This window comes from Spermophilus citellus (genome assembly GCF_964194105.1).
Source record: "Spermophilus citellus genome assembly, chromosome: 11".
Lineage (NCBI taxonomy): Eukaryota > Metazoa > Chordata > Mammalia > Rodentia > Sciuridae > Spermophilus > Spermophilus citellus.
This window is the reverse complement of record NC_138192.1, coordinates 40,860,134-40,875,972: the sequence shown is the minus strand read 5'-3', so window position 1 is coordinate 40,875,972 and position 15,839 is coordinate 40,860,134. Positions and strand designations below refer to the sequence as shown.

At 45.4% G+C, this 15,839-nt stretch overlaps 1 protein-coding gene across 2 annotated transcripts; it reads left to right on the top strand.

The window, feature by feature from the left end:
* Positions 1 to 659: 659 nt before the first annotated feature.
* Positions 660 to 13,547, top strand: PTPN18 (protein tyrosine phosphatase non-receptor type 18). Of its 2 annotated transcripts, XM_081261068.1 has the most exons (15): positions 660 to 916; positions 3,036 to 3,144; positions 3,431 to 3,507; positions 3,592 to 3,687; positions 3,769 to 3,807; positions 8,255 to 8,323; positions 9,865 to 9,927; positions 10,215 to 10,357; positions 10,702 to 10,768; positions 10,851 to 10,928; positions 11,023 to 11,112; positions 11,332 to 11,420; positions 12,037 to 12,239; positions 12,693 to 12,767; positions 12,990 to 13,547. In XM_081261068.1, the coding sequence occupies exons 1-15, from the start codon at positions 824 to 826 to the stop codon at positions 13,055 to 13,057; spliced, it is 1,359 nt and encodes a 452-aa protein (XP_081117194.1). In that variant the 5' UTR covers positions 660 to 823; the 3' UTR covers positions 13,058 to 13,547. The 2 variants fall into 2 exon arrangements, with proteins under 2 accessions (XP_081117194.1, XP_081117195.1); XM_081261069.1 differs by lacking the exon at positions 8,255 to 8,323 and having other exon boundaries at positions 661 to 916.
* Positions 13,548 to 15,839: the final 2,292 nt, after the last annotated feature.

Below are 15,839 nucleotides of genomic sequence, written 5' to 3'. Positions count from 1 at the left end.
CTCCTATCCTCTAGAATGCATTTCCAGTGCCTCAATTCTGTTTCCCTGGCAGGTTTGTGAGGATCGAGATTCTCAAGTTAAAACTGGATCCTTCTGTCCTCCAGCCCTTCCCAGCCGGTCTCGGAATAGGAAAAACCTGAAGAAATACAGATTCAGAAACTTCCATCTCCACTCGCTTTTTCCAAAGTACCATTGGCCCGATAATCGTTCCTCCTCGCGGTCTCCCCACCCAGACCTTCTTTGGACCCAAATGGAGCACACCGAGCGGGACATCCCATGCTAAAGTTCCCCGGGGTGGGGAGAAGTGGCGTGATCTCGGCGACCATCTCTACTGATGGCACTACCCCGTTTTGGTCCTCAATGCAGCCTGACTCCCAGGAGACCTGGTCCGAGACCTGGTTTCATCCGCTCAGAACCTGACTAGTCACAGAGGAGGGGCGAAGATCCGTAATTCAAGGGGGAGAGGAAGTGACAATAGGATAGTGCCGACTAAACCAGAGGAAGCAGCAATCAAAAAAGAAAAAAAAAAAAAAACGAAAAAAAAAAAACAACGGAGAGAAGCGCTAGAGCTGTGCTCACCAATCCAACGCTCCAGGACCTAAGGCTCCAGCAGCCAGAGCAGCTCAGGTGCTGTGGGCGGGGCAGGGCGAGTTTCGAGTGCCATTGGCTCAGGGGTGCGCCTTGCCAGCTGTCGCCCGTCTTCCAATGGTTGGTTACAACGAAGGCGGAGCCTGGACAGCCTTCCTCCGCCTCCCTCAGTGTTTACACTCGCTGGTAGCGCTGAGCGCAACTACTGGACGGGACCTTGCGGGCCGACGGTGCCATGAGCCACAGTTTGGACGCGGCGCGGAGCTTCCTGGAGCAGCTGGAGGAACAGGGCGGCCTGAAGGGGGAGGTTCTGGCCGCGGAGTTCAGTGTGAGTGGGTGAATGTGTACAACTGGGAGGCGCGTTTCGGCTCCTTACCCTGGACGGTCCCCACGTCTGTCCTGTGCACTTTGTAGGCTCTGGCTGTCCTGGGCTGTCTCCCTGCCTTGAGGTCTCTTGTTTTCCTCTCCCTCACACCTCTAGCTCTCTCGCGCTGTCTTCGGCCTGCCTACAGGTCCCCAGAGAACAAAGTCCACGGCCCGCTTGGAGGGTTCATACACACTCGGGACCCAGTGTCCTGGTCGCACTTGGGGAACAATGCCCCTGTTGGGCAGGGCAGGCCACGCAGGTGCAGTAGAAGAGGGCGATGGCACACCTGCGCTGGAAGTCCCACACCCAGGCTACACCTGACGACCTGGGTCACCCTGTGATTCCAAGGAACGGGAGGAAGAGGAACAGGAAGGCTCTAACGCAGAGTGGATGAAGGACGTGGGTGAAGGACACCGATAGCCAGGGCTTTTCGGATCCCTCTGGTCTCAGCCTCCTTGTTGAAGTGGGGACGTTAATGACCACACTGAGAATTAAAAAGTGTAGGTAAAAGTGCCTAGCATATCTTTGGGGCCCACTTCCTAGGTGCCTTTGTCACGACTTAAAAGATTCTAAATATTTCAATAAGGGTAATACAATCAAAGCTTAACGCTAGAGTAAGAAGCACCCTAGGCATGGGCATACTACAGGCAATAAAATATTTAAAATGTAACTTACATACCAAACATAGAAACATACTGTACAAATACTCAAACCTGATATATGATGGTATGTATCAAATTTAGAAATATGTAATATATAAATGTATAAAAATAAATGTGATTTTTAAAAGGTGATTTACACAACAAACATCACATAACTTCAAAAAAACAATACAACAAATATAAATCTAATAAACACCAAAGTTATTCAATGAATTTGTGAGTAAATATAAAATAAGGAGTGGACGTAAGTATAAAATATAAATAAATCTAAATAACTTACACATGTAAAAATTCTGTAGTATATAAGAAATAGAGTAAATGTAAAATATATAATTTATAAATATAAAAATATACATAAACATATAATATCGATGTGGTATATAACCACTACAGAGTCAATGAAGCGAGCATTGCTGAGGGCCCCAAAGTGAAACACTGGGTGGTGAGGGTATCCTTGTCACAATCCTGACTTCTGCACTCCCAGGCCTTGGTTTCTCATCTGTGTAGTAGAAATTCCTATTAGCGGTGCCCACTACAGAATGGTGACCATCAAGCCTTAAATTACTGATGAGCATAAGTAAAGCATTTGGAAAGGTGACCACTTGCAATGGTGGCTTGGAAGGTATTATTTGTTATCATTATGGTTATGAATACCTGATAATCTACCAATAAGAAGTTATCTTATTACATAAATAGTGTACATTACAATTCACATATATTGTAAATTGTTTTATTATATTAAATAATACATATTTCATTCCAATTATTATTGCTTACAATACAACATAACGCAGACTACCCAGGTGCAGTGGCTCACACATGTAATCCTTTTGACTCCAGAGGCTGATGCAAAAGGATTGCAAGTTTGAGGCCAGCCTGGGTAACTTAGGGAGACCCTGTCTCAAAATTTTAAAAATAATAATAAAAAGGATTGGGGATGTGGCTCAGTGGTAGAATGCCCCTGGGTGCAATCCCCAGTACCAGAAAGGGGGGGGGGGGAGTACATGATAAAAATACTGATTTGAGTGTGCAGGGGCTAAATCTGGGTTCTTTGCCAAAGCCTCCTGGGTGGGACCTTTGGCAAGTCCCTCAGGCATGTGTGAATTAACTTTCTTATCTGCACAGTGAGGATGCAATAACAGCACCCACTTCAAAGGGACCTTGTGATGATTAAATGACCTGAGCAGAGCTTAGCACAAAGAAGGGTTCTGGTCGTTGTTATTATTGTACTGTTGTTATTATTAGGCTTGTGCCTCTTGGAGTCTGCACTCATTACCCTTTCTCCACCCCCTCACCACCACCACCACCACCCCAGACCATTGCCTTGAATTCCAAGTGTCTTCTTGTCCCAGGACTCTGACCTGGCTCCTCTTTTCCATTTCCTGCATTCCCTGTTGCCTCACTGTGCCTCCCACCAGGACATCCTAGTCCGCTCAGCTGCCTGGAAGGCTGATGGGGTGCGCTCCACCGAGGTTGGCAGTCGGCCAGAGAATATACGGAAGAACCGCTACAAAGATGTGGTGCCATGTACGTAGGAGGGCTTCTATGCGGAGTCCGTGGCTCCACACACACCCTCAGGCCACGGTGGGCCCTTAATGTCACCTGGCTTATCTACTTGGCCCCCGGAGACTGCTTCCCAGAAATTTCAGGTGGCTGCAATGCAGCAAACAACACACGAGGGGTACCTGGGGCAGAACCTTGAGAGTCTGCGGCGTTGTGGGGCGGGGCATGCGGGTTTCATCCAAGGGGCTGTCTGAGCCTAGACACACATGTCGCCTTCAATTCCTTCAATTCTCGCCTCCCCCACTGGCAGATGATCAGACACGCGTGATCCTCTCCCTGCTCCAGGAGGAAGGGCACGGCGACTACATCAATGGCAATTTCATCCAGGTCAGGATGGTGGTCAGAAAGGGGGGCAGATTGGGGTCGGTGGAGGTTGGCAGTGGAATCTCAACGCGAATGGGCCTTTCCCAGGGCGCAGATGGAAACCAGTCCTACATCGCCACACAAGGACCCCTGTCTCACACTCTGCTAGACTTCTGGCGCCTGGTCTGGGAGTTTGAGATCAAGGTCAGCTTGGGGGAGGAAAACAAGGTTCTGAGTTTCCACTAACCCAAGTCACCTCCATCTCTGTTTACTCTTTTTGTCTAGGTGATCCTGATGGCATGTCGAGAGACAGAGAATGGGCGGGTAGGTGTCCTCAGCCCCCAGAGTGCTTGACTCTTACTAACTCCTCCCTAACCCAGAACCCAGTGGAAGTGATGTCACTGGGACTCAGTGAGAACCCACTGCTTCTCTCTAATCTTGCCTTGATCTTTTTTCCTTCTGTTCATGGGGCTCATTTCCCACAGTGTTGTTTACCCCTCTCCTGCTGGGCTTCCCACCCATACCACCTCACAGAGCATGACACTTTATGCTGACCATTTCCTTCATAGAGCTGTGATCTCTATTTTTACTTCTCTTTATTCACTCCCCTCAAACCACACTGGCTCTATTGCTCAGCTGTACCTCAGGCTTGTGCCTTGACCATTATATTTTCTCTGCCTGGAACCTTCTTCCCCATCAACTCCTTCAAGCCTTCACTTCCTCAGTGAGACCCTCATGTACTGTCACACCGTTTCAGACTCCAGCATTCCCATTGTCCTAGTTGCCATTTTCCTTCACAGTTCTTAACAACTTCTAACACACTAGATAATACTAAACATGAAATACACTCCACAATGTGCTATTATTTTAGCTTTCAATTACCTTTTTAAACCACTTTATTTAGTTACAATTCACCCACTTAAAATGTACGATTGTTTTTAGTGTATTCCTGATGATTACACACCATTCCCATAAGAAATTTTAGAACATTTTCATCAGCCCACAAGCAGTCACTGCCCATTTCCTAACAATCTCTAGAGCCCCAAGCAACTCCTAATCTACTTTTGGCCTGGTATAGATTTGCCTTCTCTGATATTGCATATAAATGGAATCATATAGTGGTCTTTTGTTACTGGTATTTCATTTAGCATGTTTTTAATATTCATGCATACTGTAGCATGTGTCAATACTTCCTTTTATTGCTGAATAATATCCTATTGAGTGTATCTAGCTTATCCAATAAGCCATTTATTTATTTCTACTTTTGGGCTATTAGGAATAATGCTACCATGAACCATTTATATACAAGTCTTTGTGTAAACATATATTTTCATCTCTTTTGAATATGTACCTAGTGGTAGAATTGCTAGGTCATATGGTAACTCTATTTTTAACATTTTGAGGAAGTGACAAACCATTTCCTATAATATAACTACATCAATTTACCTTCCCACCAGCAAAGTATTATGTCTCTAATTTCTTCACACCCTCACCATTTGCCCTTTTATTTATTATTATTATAACCATCCTAGGAAATGGTATCCCACTGTGTCTTTTTAAAATCATGGTGAAATACATGTAAAATTTGCCCCCTAACCATTTAAAGTGTACAACTCAATTGCAGTAACTACATGCACATTGTTGGGCAACCATCAACCACCATCCAGTACCAGAACCTGTTCTTCATCCCAAACATAAATTCTGTATCCAAACATAAATTCTATATCTATTAAACAACTTCCCACTCTCCTTCTCCCAGATCCTGGTCTCCTCTTTTATTTATTTATTAGTGGTACTTGGGATTGAACCCAGGGTCTTATGCATATGAGGCAAACACTCTACCAACTGAGCTACATGCCCAGCCTATTCTTCTATTTTTTCTGTCCCTCTTAATTCGCCTATTCTAGGTGCATAATGTAAGTGGAATCACAATACTCATCCTTCTTTGTTTGTTTGTTTCTTCCTCCCTCCCCTACCACCCAGGCACCATCTCTTTTTCTTAATTGTACTGTATAGAATTTCCAGTACAAAGTTGAGTACAAGTAGCGAGTGCTACTTTTCTTCTTCCTATGCTTTAGTCTCCCACCATTAAATATGATGTTATCTGTGGATTTTTTTTTGTAGTTATTTATCACATTGAGGAATTTCCTTTCTGTTCCTAGTTTCTTTCATGTTCTTATCATGAAGGGGTGATGAGTTTTGTCAGATTCTCCCCCCACCACATCTATTCAGATGATCATGGGTGGGTTTTGTAGTTTATTAATTTGCCATATGACATTTTCTTTTTACATCTAGTCTTTTATCTACCTTTTTCTTTGCTCTTTATTATTTTAGATATCATTTTGGCAACAGGTTCCTTTTGTATGAAGAGCTTACTTTAATTTTTCTCTCATAGTGCAGTTCTACTTACAATAAACTTTCTCAGCTTTTATTAGCCTGAAAAGGTGTTTGGGTTTTATTGGGTTTTTTGTTGTTGTTTGTTTTTGTTTTTTGATTGTTTTATTTTGTTTGTGGTGCTGGGACCAGTACCTTGCACATGCTAGGCAAGCACTCTACCACTGAGCTACACTCCAGCCCTTGGTTTTCCCCCTGCTTTTTTTTTTTTTTTTTTATCCCCCCAGCATTTTAGGATGTTAGACCATTGACTTCTGGCTTTCAGTTTTTGAAAACATTTTGCTGTCATTCTTTTTTTTTTTAATTTTTATTATTGGTTGTTCAAAACATTACAAAGCTCTTGACATATCATATTTCATTCATTTGATTCAAGTGGGTTATGAACTCCCATTTTTACCCCATATACAGATTGCAGAATCACATCGGTTACACATCCACGTTTTTACATACTGCCATACTAGTGTATGTTGTATTCTGCTGCCTTTCCTATCCGCCCTCCCCTCCCCTCCCCTCCCCTCCCGTCTTCTCTCTCTACCCCATCTACTGTAATTCATTTCTCCCCCTTGTTTTTTTTCCCTTTCCCCTCACTTCCTCTTATTTTGTATAACAATGTAATTTTGTATAACAATGAGGGTCTCCTTCCATTTCCATGCAGTTTCCCTTCTCTCTTCCTTCCCTCCCACCTCTCATCCCTGTTTAATGGTGATCTTCTTCTCATGCTCTTCCTCCCTGCTGTCATTCTTATCTTTGTTCATCAGTGCACTTTTATGTGATGATTTTAACATTTTCTCTTTATAACTGTTTTTCAGCAATTCAGTCATAATCTGCCTTGGTACAGCTTTATGTATTGTCCTTGTAGTTTACTGACTTTCTTGGATCTGTAAGTTCATTATTTCGTAATATTTTAGAAAAAAATCTTAGTTATTATTTCTTCAAATATAGTTTCTGTTCTCCCCTCTCTCCTTTCCTTTGGGATTCTAGGCATACATATATTAGGCCTTTTGGTGTATTTCCACATGGAACTCATTCTGTATTTACTTTTCTCCAATCTCTTTTTCATTTCAAATAGTTACTATTGTTATACTTCCATGTTCACTGAACTTTTCCTTCTCTTGTCTAATCTGCTATTAGTGAATTCTGCATTTTTTTATATTTTATTTTTCCTCTGTAGAAGTTCCATTTAGGTTTTTTTTTTTTTTTTTGTATTTTTCATTTCATTCTTCATCATGTTTGCTTTCCATTTCACCTTTTGAGTATATTTATAACATTTATAAGAGCTATTTTAAGGTCTTTGCTTCTTTCCTCATCTGTTATTTCTGGGCCTCTTTCTGTTGATTTTTTTCTCCTGATTTTTATAGTGTGCATTTTCCGGTTTCTTTGTATGTCAAGTAAATTTTTATCAGATGCTTGATATTGAGTTTTACACAGGTAAGTATTGGATTCTGTTTTCTTCCTTTAAAGAAGATTTTGCTTTTTCAGAAAAGCAGTTAAGTTTCTTTTAGAACTTAACTTTCTTTCATTCGAAGGTTTTCAGTTTTAGAGGATACTGGAGATTAAACCTAGAACTCCACACATGCTAACATGCACTTTACCACTGATCTATACCTCCAGCCCCTGAGTTTTGTTTTTAAGCTTTTAGGGCAGGTCTAGGGTAACCTTTATTCTAGAACTAATTTGGCTCTGCTTTGAATGTGTGATTACTTCTGGGAGCCCTACTGAATGAAGGTCTTTCTGTTCTGGCTGAAGAGAATGTAAATTACTTCTGTCCCATTGTGAAATATTCATCCTACAGATGCTTATTCTTTCATGAGAAGTTTTTCTTGCTTGGTTATACATTCTCAGATCTTTATTCAGCCAAAGACTGAAGGTGGGGGGGACTATACATATTTCTGGAGCAGGTTTGTTTTTGTTTTTGTTTTTTTCTGCTTTTGTTTGTTTGCATGGTTCTTTCCAGAACTTTGTTCTGAAAATTCTACCTTGATCTACCTCAGCCATGCTCTCTGACTTTTCAATTCAGTGGAATCACTGGGCTCTTCATATCCTTCTGACTAGTAATGCCTCCAGGCAGTCTGTTTAGTGACCACAGTCCTGCAACACATAGCAACCAATTATGGACAACAATGGCTCATGCATTTCATCTAGCTTTTTAGCCTCTTGTAGTTGGAGGGTATCCTGGACTGCCTTTCTCCTGCAGGGCCAACAACTCACCTCCATGGGGCCTGCACATGTTTAATGAGATGGCTCTGTGGCTAGCCTCCATTTCAGCTGCAGCTGCCTGCACTTCTACCAGCAACACCTGAGGTGTTCAGTGGCAGCTGGAACTCTGAAGCTGACTCCCCCCTCCTCACTTCCTGTCCTTCCTCCCTTACTTTTGCAGAAAAAGTGTGAGCGTTACTGGGCCCAGGAGCACAAGCCATTGCAGATTGGGTTTTTCTGTATCACCCTGGTGAGCTGGGGCAGCAGTGGGAACAGGGTTCTACGGGCCTTGGGTGTTATGGGAGGTTTCAAGAAAGAAACTAAAAGAGCATGCTACAGGGATACTGCCACATCGATGTTCATAGCAGCACAATTCACAATAGCTAGACTGTGGAACCAACCCAGATGCCCTTCAATAGATGAATGGATAAAAAAAATGTGGCATCTATACACAATGGAGTATTATGCAGCAATAAAAAATGACAAAATCATAGAATTTGCAGGGAAATGGATGGCACTAGAGCAGATTATGCTTAGTGAAGCTAGCCAATCCCTAAAAACCAAATACCAAATGTCTTCTTTGATATAATGAGAGCAACTATGAACAGAGCAGGGAGGAAGAGCAGGAAGAAAAGATTAACATTAAACAGAGACATGAGATGGGAGGGAAAGGGAGAGAAAAGGGAAATTGCATGGAAATGAAGGGAGACCCTCATTGCTATACAAAATTACATATAAGAGGTTGTGAGGGGAATGGGAAAATAAACAAGGAGAGAAATGAATTACAGTAGATGGGGTAGAGAGAGAAGATGGGAGGGGAGGGGAGGGGGGATAGTAGGGGATAGGAAAGGTAGCAGAATACAACAATTACTAATAGGGCATTATGTAAAATTGTGGATGTGTAACCGACGTGATTCTGCAATCTGCATTTGGGGTAAAATTGGGGGTTCATAACCCACTTCAATCTAATGTATGAAATATGATATGTCAAGAGCTTTGTAATGTTGTGAACAACCAATAAAAAAAAAAAAAACAGGTGGTAAATATTTGGGCTGGACGCAGAAGGATGAATCATTTTACCACAGTCACCTTACACTCTGCAATACTCAAGAGAATGCTCTGGTGTCAGCATGTAAATGATCAAAACTCAATATATGTGTGTTGCCCAAGCATTTTTTTTCCTCTCTCTCTCTCTTCCCAGTGCTGGGAATGGAATCCTGGTCCTCGGGCATGCTAAGCAAGCACTCTAAAACTGAGTTGCAACTCCAAACCCTAGCATTATTTTTTTGCTCAGATCATTTGTCTTTGTAATGTAAATGTGCCTAGTCATGTTCCTCAAATCTATTTTTTTAACTTTTTTTTTTTTATGGTGCTGGGGTTTGAACCAGAGCAATGTGCATGTGAGGCAAGCATTCTACTAACTGAGCTATATCTCCAGCCCCCGCTTTTTTTTACCATTTTAAAAAAACTCAGGACAATCTCTCAAGTCACATATGTTTAATAAATACATGGTGCTTAATAAATAAATATAATGAAACTGTTTTGCTTTAGAACCAAAAAATCTCTTGTTTTCTATAAAGCAGGGCTTGTTTGGATTTGTGTAATCCTCATTCTCCCCTATCTCAAATGTTTCCTTCATGACAGCTTTGGAGGATGTTTGGATTAAATTAGTTTTTTAAATGTTTTAAATTCAATATCTCATCAAAAATGTTTTGTATAAATGTGTTTGGGGGGTACATTTGTTCTCCCTCTTCTTTTTTCTTCCTCTTCCCACTTACTCCACATACTCAGACAAAGGAGACACAGTTGAAAGCAGATATCATTCTTAGGACCCTTCAAGTCACATTCCAGAAGGTATGAAAGGGGAAGAAGTGGTGAAGGGGCTCGTGCATGGGGAGAACTGTTTCCTGCTCTGTAAAATGGGCACTCACAATAGTATACTCCTCAGTTATTATCGTATGATTTGTTTTTTTAAAATCTTTGTGGTACTGAGGATGGAACCAGGGTCTTGCCTATGCTACATCCCCACGAGCTACATCCCCAGCCCTATCTGGTGGATATAAATGGAAGATTATTCTAGTAGGCCTGGCAAGTAGTAGATGCCCAATAAATGCTTTTTCTATTTTCTACTCCTACCTCAGGAATCCCGTTTTGTACACCAGCTGCAATATATGTCCTGGCCAGACCGTGGGGTCCCCAGCAATCCTGACCACATACTTATCATGGTGGACGAAGCCCGTCGCCTCCAAGGATGTAGCCCGGGGCCTCTCTGTGTCCACTGCAGGTTTAGTAAATCGGTTCTATGAGGATCTGGTGATGGAGGGAGGTGAGGCAGGGAGAGCAGGGTGTGGAAGTTTGGCTTTCCATCTGTTTTGAAAAACCTGGGGCCATACTTGCTCATGCTGCATGGACTGAAACTGTTAGCATTTGTTGAGGATAGACTGCCTGCTAACTTAAATGGTCAGCAAATATATGTGATTAAAAAGTTTTTCCTCTGAAATCATAATCTGGGGATTCTGTAAATCAAGAGGTCCTACAGGGGTCTCCCTTCATCCCAACCCCAAATGCTCCTTTTAAAAGATACCTGGGTTGGTCCTGATGAACTTGTTCGGATTCTCCTTCTGTTAGTGCTGGCTGCGGGCGGACAGGAGTCCTGTGCATTGTTGATTACGTCAGACAGTTGCTCCTGACCCAGGTATGGTAGGCCATCTGTGTGTGTGCAGTGTGCTCCACATCCACAAGGCCCAGCTCATACCACACTCCTCTCTCTGCCCTAGATGATTCCACCTAACTTCAGCCTCTTCAACCTGGTCCTCGAGATAAGGAAGCAGCGGCCAGCAGCGGTCCAGACAGAGGTGTGAGCTGCGGTCTCTTTACACCCAAGGACACAGGCTGGGCTTCCATTCCCCTCCCCTTGTGTTCCCTTGTTGATGGTCCTCACCTCAACAGGAGCAGTACAGGTTCCTGTACCACACAGTGGCTCAGATGTTCTACTCAGCACTCCAGACCACCAGCCCCCACTACCAGAACCTAAAGGAGGTACAGAACCTATTCCCAATCTCTTCCTGCTCGTCCTCAACACCCTCAAACCCCGTACTCCTTCTAAGAACAGGCACTGTCTATGATGGCTGTATGTGCCTCTGTCAGGCTCCCTTAGGAGGTTGTCCCCCTCCAGAATCCATAGTGATCCTCCTCCATTAGGATGCTGGCCATTTTCTTCCAAAGCTTCATGACTCCCCTCTCCTGTTTCCGCCCCAGAATTGTGCCCCACTCTATGACGATGCCCTCTCCCTCTGGACTTCTCCAGCCCTTCTTGCCTTACCCCGCCCACCAAGCGGAGTGCTCAGGTACTGGTGCCATCCTTTTATTCTTCCCTTTCAATTTCTCAGGCTCTAAGGCCAGCCCTTTACTCTCTTGAAAAACCAGCCCCTTTTTGCTGTTCAGTTCACCAAGTATTTGCTGGCCCTTTCTTTGAACTGAACTCTGGGAACCCTCCCTGAGAAGACCCCTTTATCCAAGCAGTACTGTTGTCTCTGCGTCCAAATCAGTAATTAATTTGGCAAATATTTCCGAATGCCATTCACTTGGAGTCTCTTGTTGGGTGCTGTGCGCACAGTTAAACCTGCGCAGCTAACTTCACCCTACACCCTCGAAAGTCGCCCTCGGCTTTCCCTTCGGCTTTACTCCAATGCCACGATCTCGTATTTTGACTCAATAAACATTTACATGGAAATGATCACCCTTCAATACCAATCCGATCCACTTACCCCACTTACCCGCGGGGCGCTAGGGACTGAGACTCGCACAAACAGAACGAAAGACTCCTCCCTCAGCCTCGGAGCCAACCCGCCCCTTCCCTCCTCTCCCGCGGGAAGGAAGCCGCGGTTTGGGCTGAGCGTGCACCCCACTCCGCCCTCCCTCCGAGCTGCCGTTTCACTTCCTCTGCACCCTCCGGCTCTGCAGGAGCATCTCGGTGCCCGGGGCCCCTACTGTCCCCATGGCCGACACCTATGCTGTAGTGCACAAGCGCCGCGCCCCCGCGGGCGCCAGGCCAGTGGCGCAAGAGCACAGCACCGAGGAGAAGCCACTCTACAGCCAGGTGAAGTCACGCACCCAGCGTCCCGGGGCACAGACAGAGGACATGCGGGCTTCGCTGCCTGGCCGCGGTGAGTCAAGACCATAGTGGGTTTGGGGAGAGTCCAAACCTACTTGCTCTTTTCGGGACCCCATCCTTCTGCGCTCTGCAGTACTGGGTGGCCCTGGAGGACCCCATCCCCTGGCCAAGTAACCCGTGTGGCCACGCCCCCGAAGCTGGCGTCAAGGTTTCCCTGGCCGCGCCCCTTTTAGTTCTTGGTGCCATCCCGGAAGCTTCCGCAGGCTAGCCGCTGTAGGGTCCCAGTACAGCCTCAGGCTATATAATCTTGTTTGGCTAAGTAGTCCCCCAAAGGTGGATGTCACCCCCCCAACCTGGCCACACCTTTGGCATACACCCTTTCCAGGTAGGCACCCCCCCACACACACCAGATTGCCTCCTGGGACCTAGAAGTCTGTGTCCCCATGCCAGGTGGAGGACTATGAGACTTCTTGAGCTGACCTGTGGGGGGATTTCCTGCCCACAGTTCCTGCTAATCAAAGCCCTGCTGGGCCTGATGCCTATGAGGACGTGACAGAGGGAGCTCAGACTGGTGGGCTAGGTAAGTTTGGTAGAACCTGGTTTGCTGGGACTCTGCAGCTTTGGATGAACTCCAGAAGTTTGGGGTTTAGAAATGGGGTGTGGGGCTCAGGCTATCGGTGTCCGGTGGATGTGGCTGCAGAAAACCGCAACACCTGCAACTTGCGGAGGACCTTCCACAAGTTGCCTGCTTCTTCAGGCCTTAGAGTCTCTGTGAAACCTTATGGCACCCTTCCCGTCTCAGGCTTCAATCTGCGCATTGGAAGGCCAAAAGGACCCCGAGACCCCCCTGCTGAGTGGACCCGGGTGTGAGCTCTGCATCCATACCAACCTGTTTCTACATGTGGGCTTGAACTGCTGCTGGCCACCACTCTGCTGTGGGATATGTTGGGGATGGGATGCTGGGTCTGGATCCAAATAAAAATGTATTGGGGTGGGAATATGAGGGTTTTGCTCCAGTGATCAGCAGTCAAGACTTGAGGCTGGGTGACAGAGGTAGGAATTAATGCCTAGTGAGGCTGCCCTGAGAAGATCCTAAAAAGAACACTTGGAATGGGCACCACCACCACCCATTTCCCCCAGTTATGAAGCCGAGAATGGACAGATGGACTGCCAGAGACTTCCCCTCTCACTGCATAATAGGTGGCCCATCCTCAGTATCTGAGCCTTCTTCACTCAAAGAGATGGATCCACCTCGAGAAATGTGAATGGATCCCTAGCCATTCAGACATGTCCAAGCCAAGCCTAGCCACAGCCAAGAAGACTGACCCCAGACAGACAAGAAGATCCCCAGACAAATGGATCACCAATCAGACCCCAAAACAGCCAGACCTTCAGTGGGATAAGTCCACTGTTGGACAAATGGACCCTACTGAGAGAGACCAACCAACAGCCTGAGAGATGAGTCTCAAGAGACCACTGAGCAGACAGAGCCCCTAAAAGACAGACCCCTCCACCAGCTAGACAGCCAATGGTTCCCAGCCTGGTCAGATACACAGACATCTTAGCTAGACAGACCCTAACTCAACCCCTAGGTGGACAAACTGACTGACCAACCTCCTAGCTGGACAGATTTCCAGTCAGATAAACACCAGCCACACAGACAGATCCTCGAATGCACAAATATTGCAGTCAGCTTGCTAATCTTGCAGCTCTCCAGACAGATGGATCCCCAGCAGGCAGGCGGTCCCCACCAACACAGAACCCCCGTTTCAATAGACACATTGATGTAGCTCCTGCTGGGCAGGCAATTGGGTGACCTTTGTTATGTTTGGACATGATATGTTCCTCAAAAGCTCCTGTTAATGCAGGAATATTCAGAGGTAAATTGATTAGATTGTAAGAACTGTGATCTAATCAGTCCATCCTGGATTGAATAGACAGACTAGATTGCAATTGTAGACAGATGGGGCTATGGCTGGAGGAGATAGGTCATTGGTGGCGTGCCCTGGAAGGGTTGTTCTGCCAGTGGCCCTGCCTCTCTCTGCTTCTTTCTGCTTCCTGACCCTGCCATGAGCTGAGTAGCTTTCCCCTGTTGCTCCCTTTCCCCATGATGTGTTGCCTCACATTGGACCCAGAGCAATGGAGTCTGCCATCTGTGAACTGAGACATCTGAAAACATGAGCCGTAAATAAACTTTTTCTACTCTAAGTTTCCTGGTGGGTATTTTGGTCACATGACACAAAAGCTGACTCACAAACATTAGGCAGTCAATTGGCCAAACAGATGGACCCTCAGAGATATATCTCAACTTGAGTAGATCTTCCACCATCCACCATCTCCACCATCCAGACCATCTGCCAGCTGAGTAGACATTGCAAACCAACAGATGCTTATGGCAGACAGTCTCTCTGGTATCAGATAGATGAATTCCCAGCCCATGAGATAAGTGGATTTCCCATTTGATGAATGAACCCATAAGTTAGGTGACAAACTACCCTTAGCCAGAGATAGATGGACCCCCAGCTAGATAGATCCCAGCTAGATGGACACCAACTGATCAGACAGTTGATCCCAAATGAGTAGATCTTCAGGTATTCAGATAGATGGACCCCTCCATGAAATCAGACCTTATCTAGACAGATCTCAGCCAGTCAGATGTCCCACCAGACTGACCCCTAGCTCTTGACCCAGATCACTAGACATATGTAGACTGCTGCTTGGCAGACACATTTGTAGTCAGCTAAACAGACCTCTAGCCTGTCAAACAAGAAGGACCTGCCACTAGCCAGACATACTGATGGGTCTCCAAGATAGACCTCACTGGAAAATGGAACCCAGTTACACTGACTCTTAGCTTGACAAGAATCAAGCTGACCCTTAAACAGATCTCTGGCTGGACAGACATGCAGACCTCCAGTTACAAACACAACAGCCAATCCGACGCCCAGGTACTTCCACTGATCCAGAAAGATCTCCAGCTGGACAGGTAGACAACTGAACCACTAGTCAGAATGTCAAACAGTGCCCCATCCAGAAAGACAGAACTTCAAATCAGACAGATCTCTAGGTGGACAAAAAGATAAGACTAAATTTATGCATAGTACTTCCAAAACCCTGATTCTGCTCTGTGCTCCTCCCTCTCAATGTGATCTTCCTAGACAAGTCAGTGTCTGTCTGATATCAGGCTTAACCAGGCTCCTAACCATCACTGCTGGTACATTGTTCTCACCAGGCTGTTGGAAAGCTGACTTGCGTCCATGTTGTGCATAGACTGACTGAGGCCTCTATGATGGGCAGGTACACACCCCTCACATAGTTATTATGAGAAGTCAGTGAAACAACAAATCAGGATCTCAGTTCAGGATCCTCATGCTGTGCTTCATGAATGTCAGACCATAATTGGCTCTGGGTTCCCAGGTTCACCTTAGTCCTGACACAAGCCATTTGCCTTTTGGGTGTTGCTAAAAGGAGGATGAAATTTGCTTTCCTTGGCTACAAAGCTTGCTGCAATGACTTAAGTGCTTTAAGATCTCTGCCCAAGAAATAGCACAACCAACAGAAACCAGGGAGGGCAGAGAAACTTTGGGGTTTTTCAGTGTCACAGGAAACTGGTGTCACCATGAGTCCAAACTCTTAGATGGAAGTTGGGGCT

Excerpts from the sequence above, each read along its gene's own strand:
- PTPN18 (XM_081261068.1), top strand. The coding sequence starts at position 824 with ATGAGCCACAGTTTGGACGCGGCGCGGAGCTTCCTGGAGCAGCTGGAG. Across the intron at positions 8,324-9,864 it reads GGTTTTTCTGTATCACCCTG|ACAAAGGAGACACAGTTGAA; the intron begins GTGAGCTGGGGC and ends CCACATACTCAG. Across the intron at positions 12,768-12,989 it reads AGCTCAGACTGGTGGGCTAG|GCTTCAATCTGCGCATTGGA; the intron begins GTAAGTTTGGTA and ends TTCCCGTCTCAG.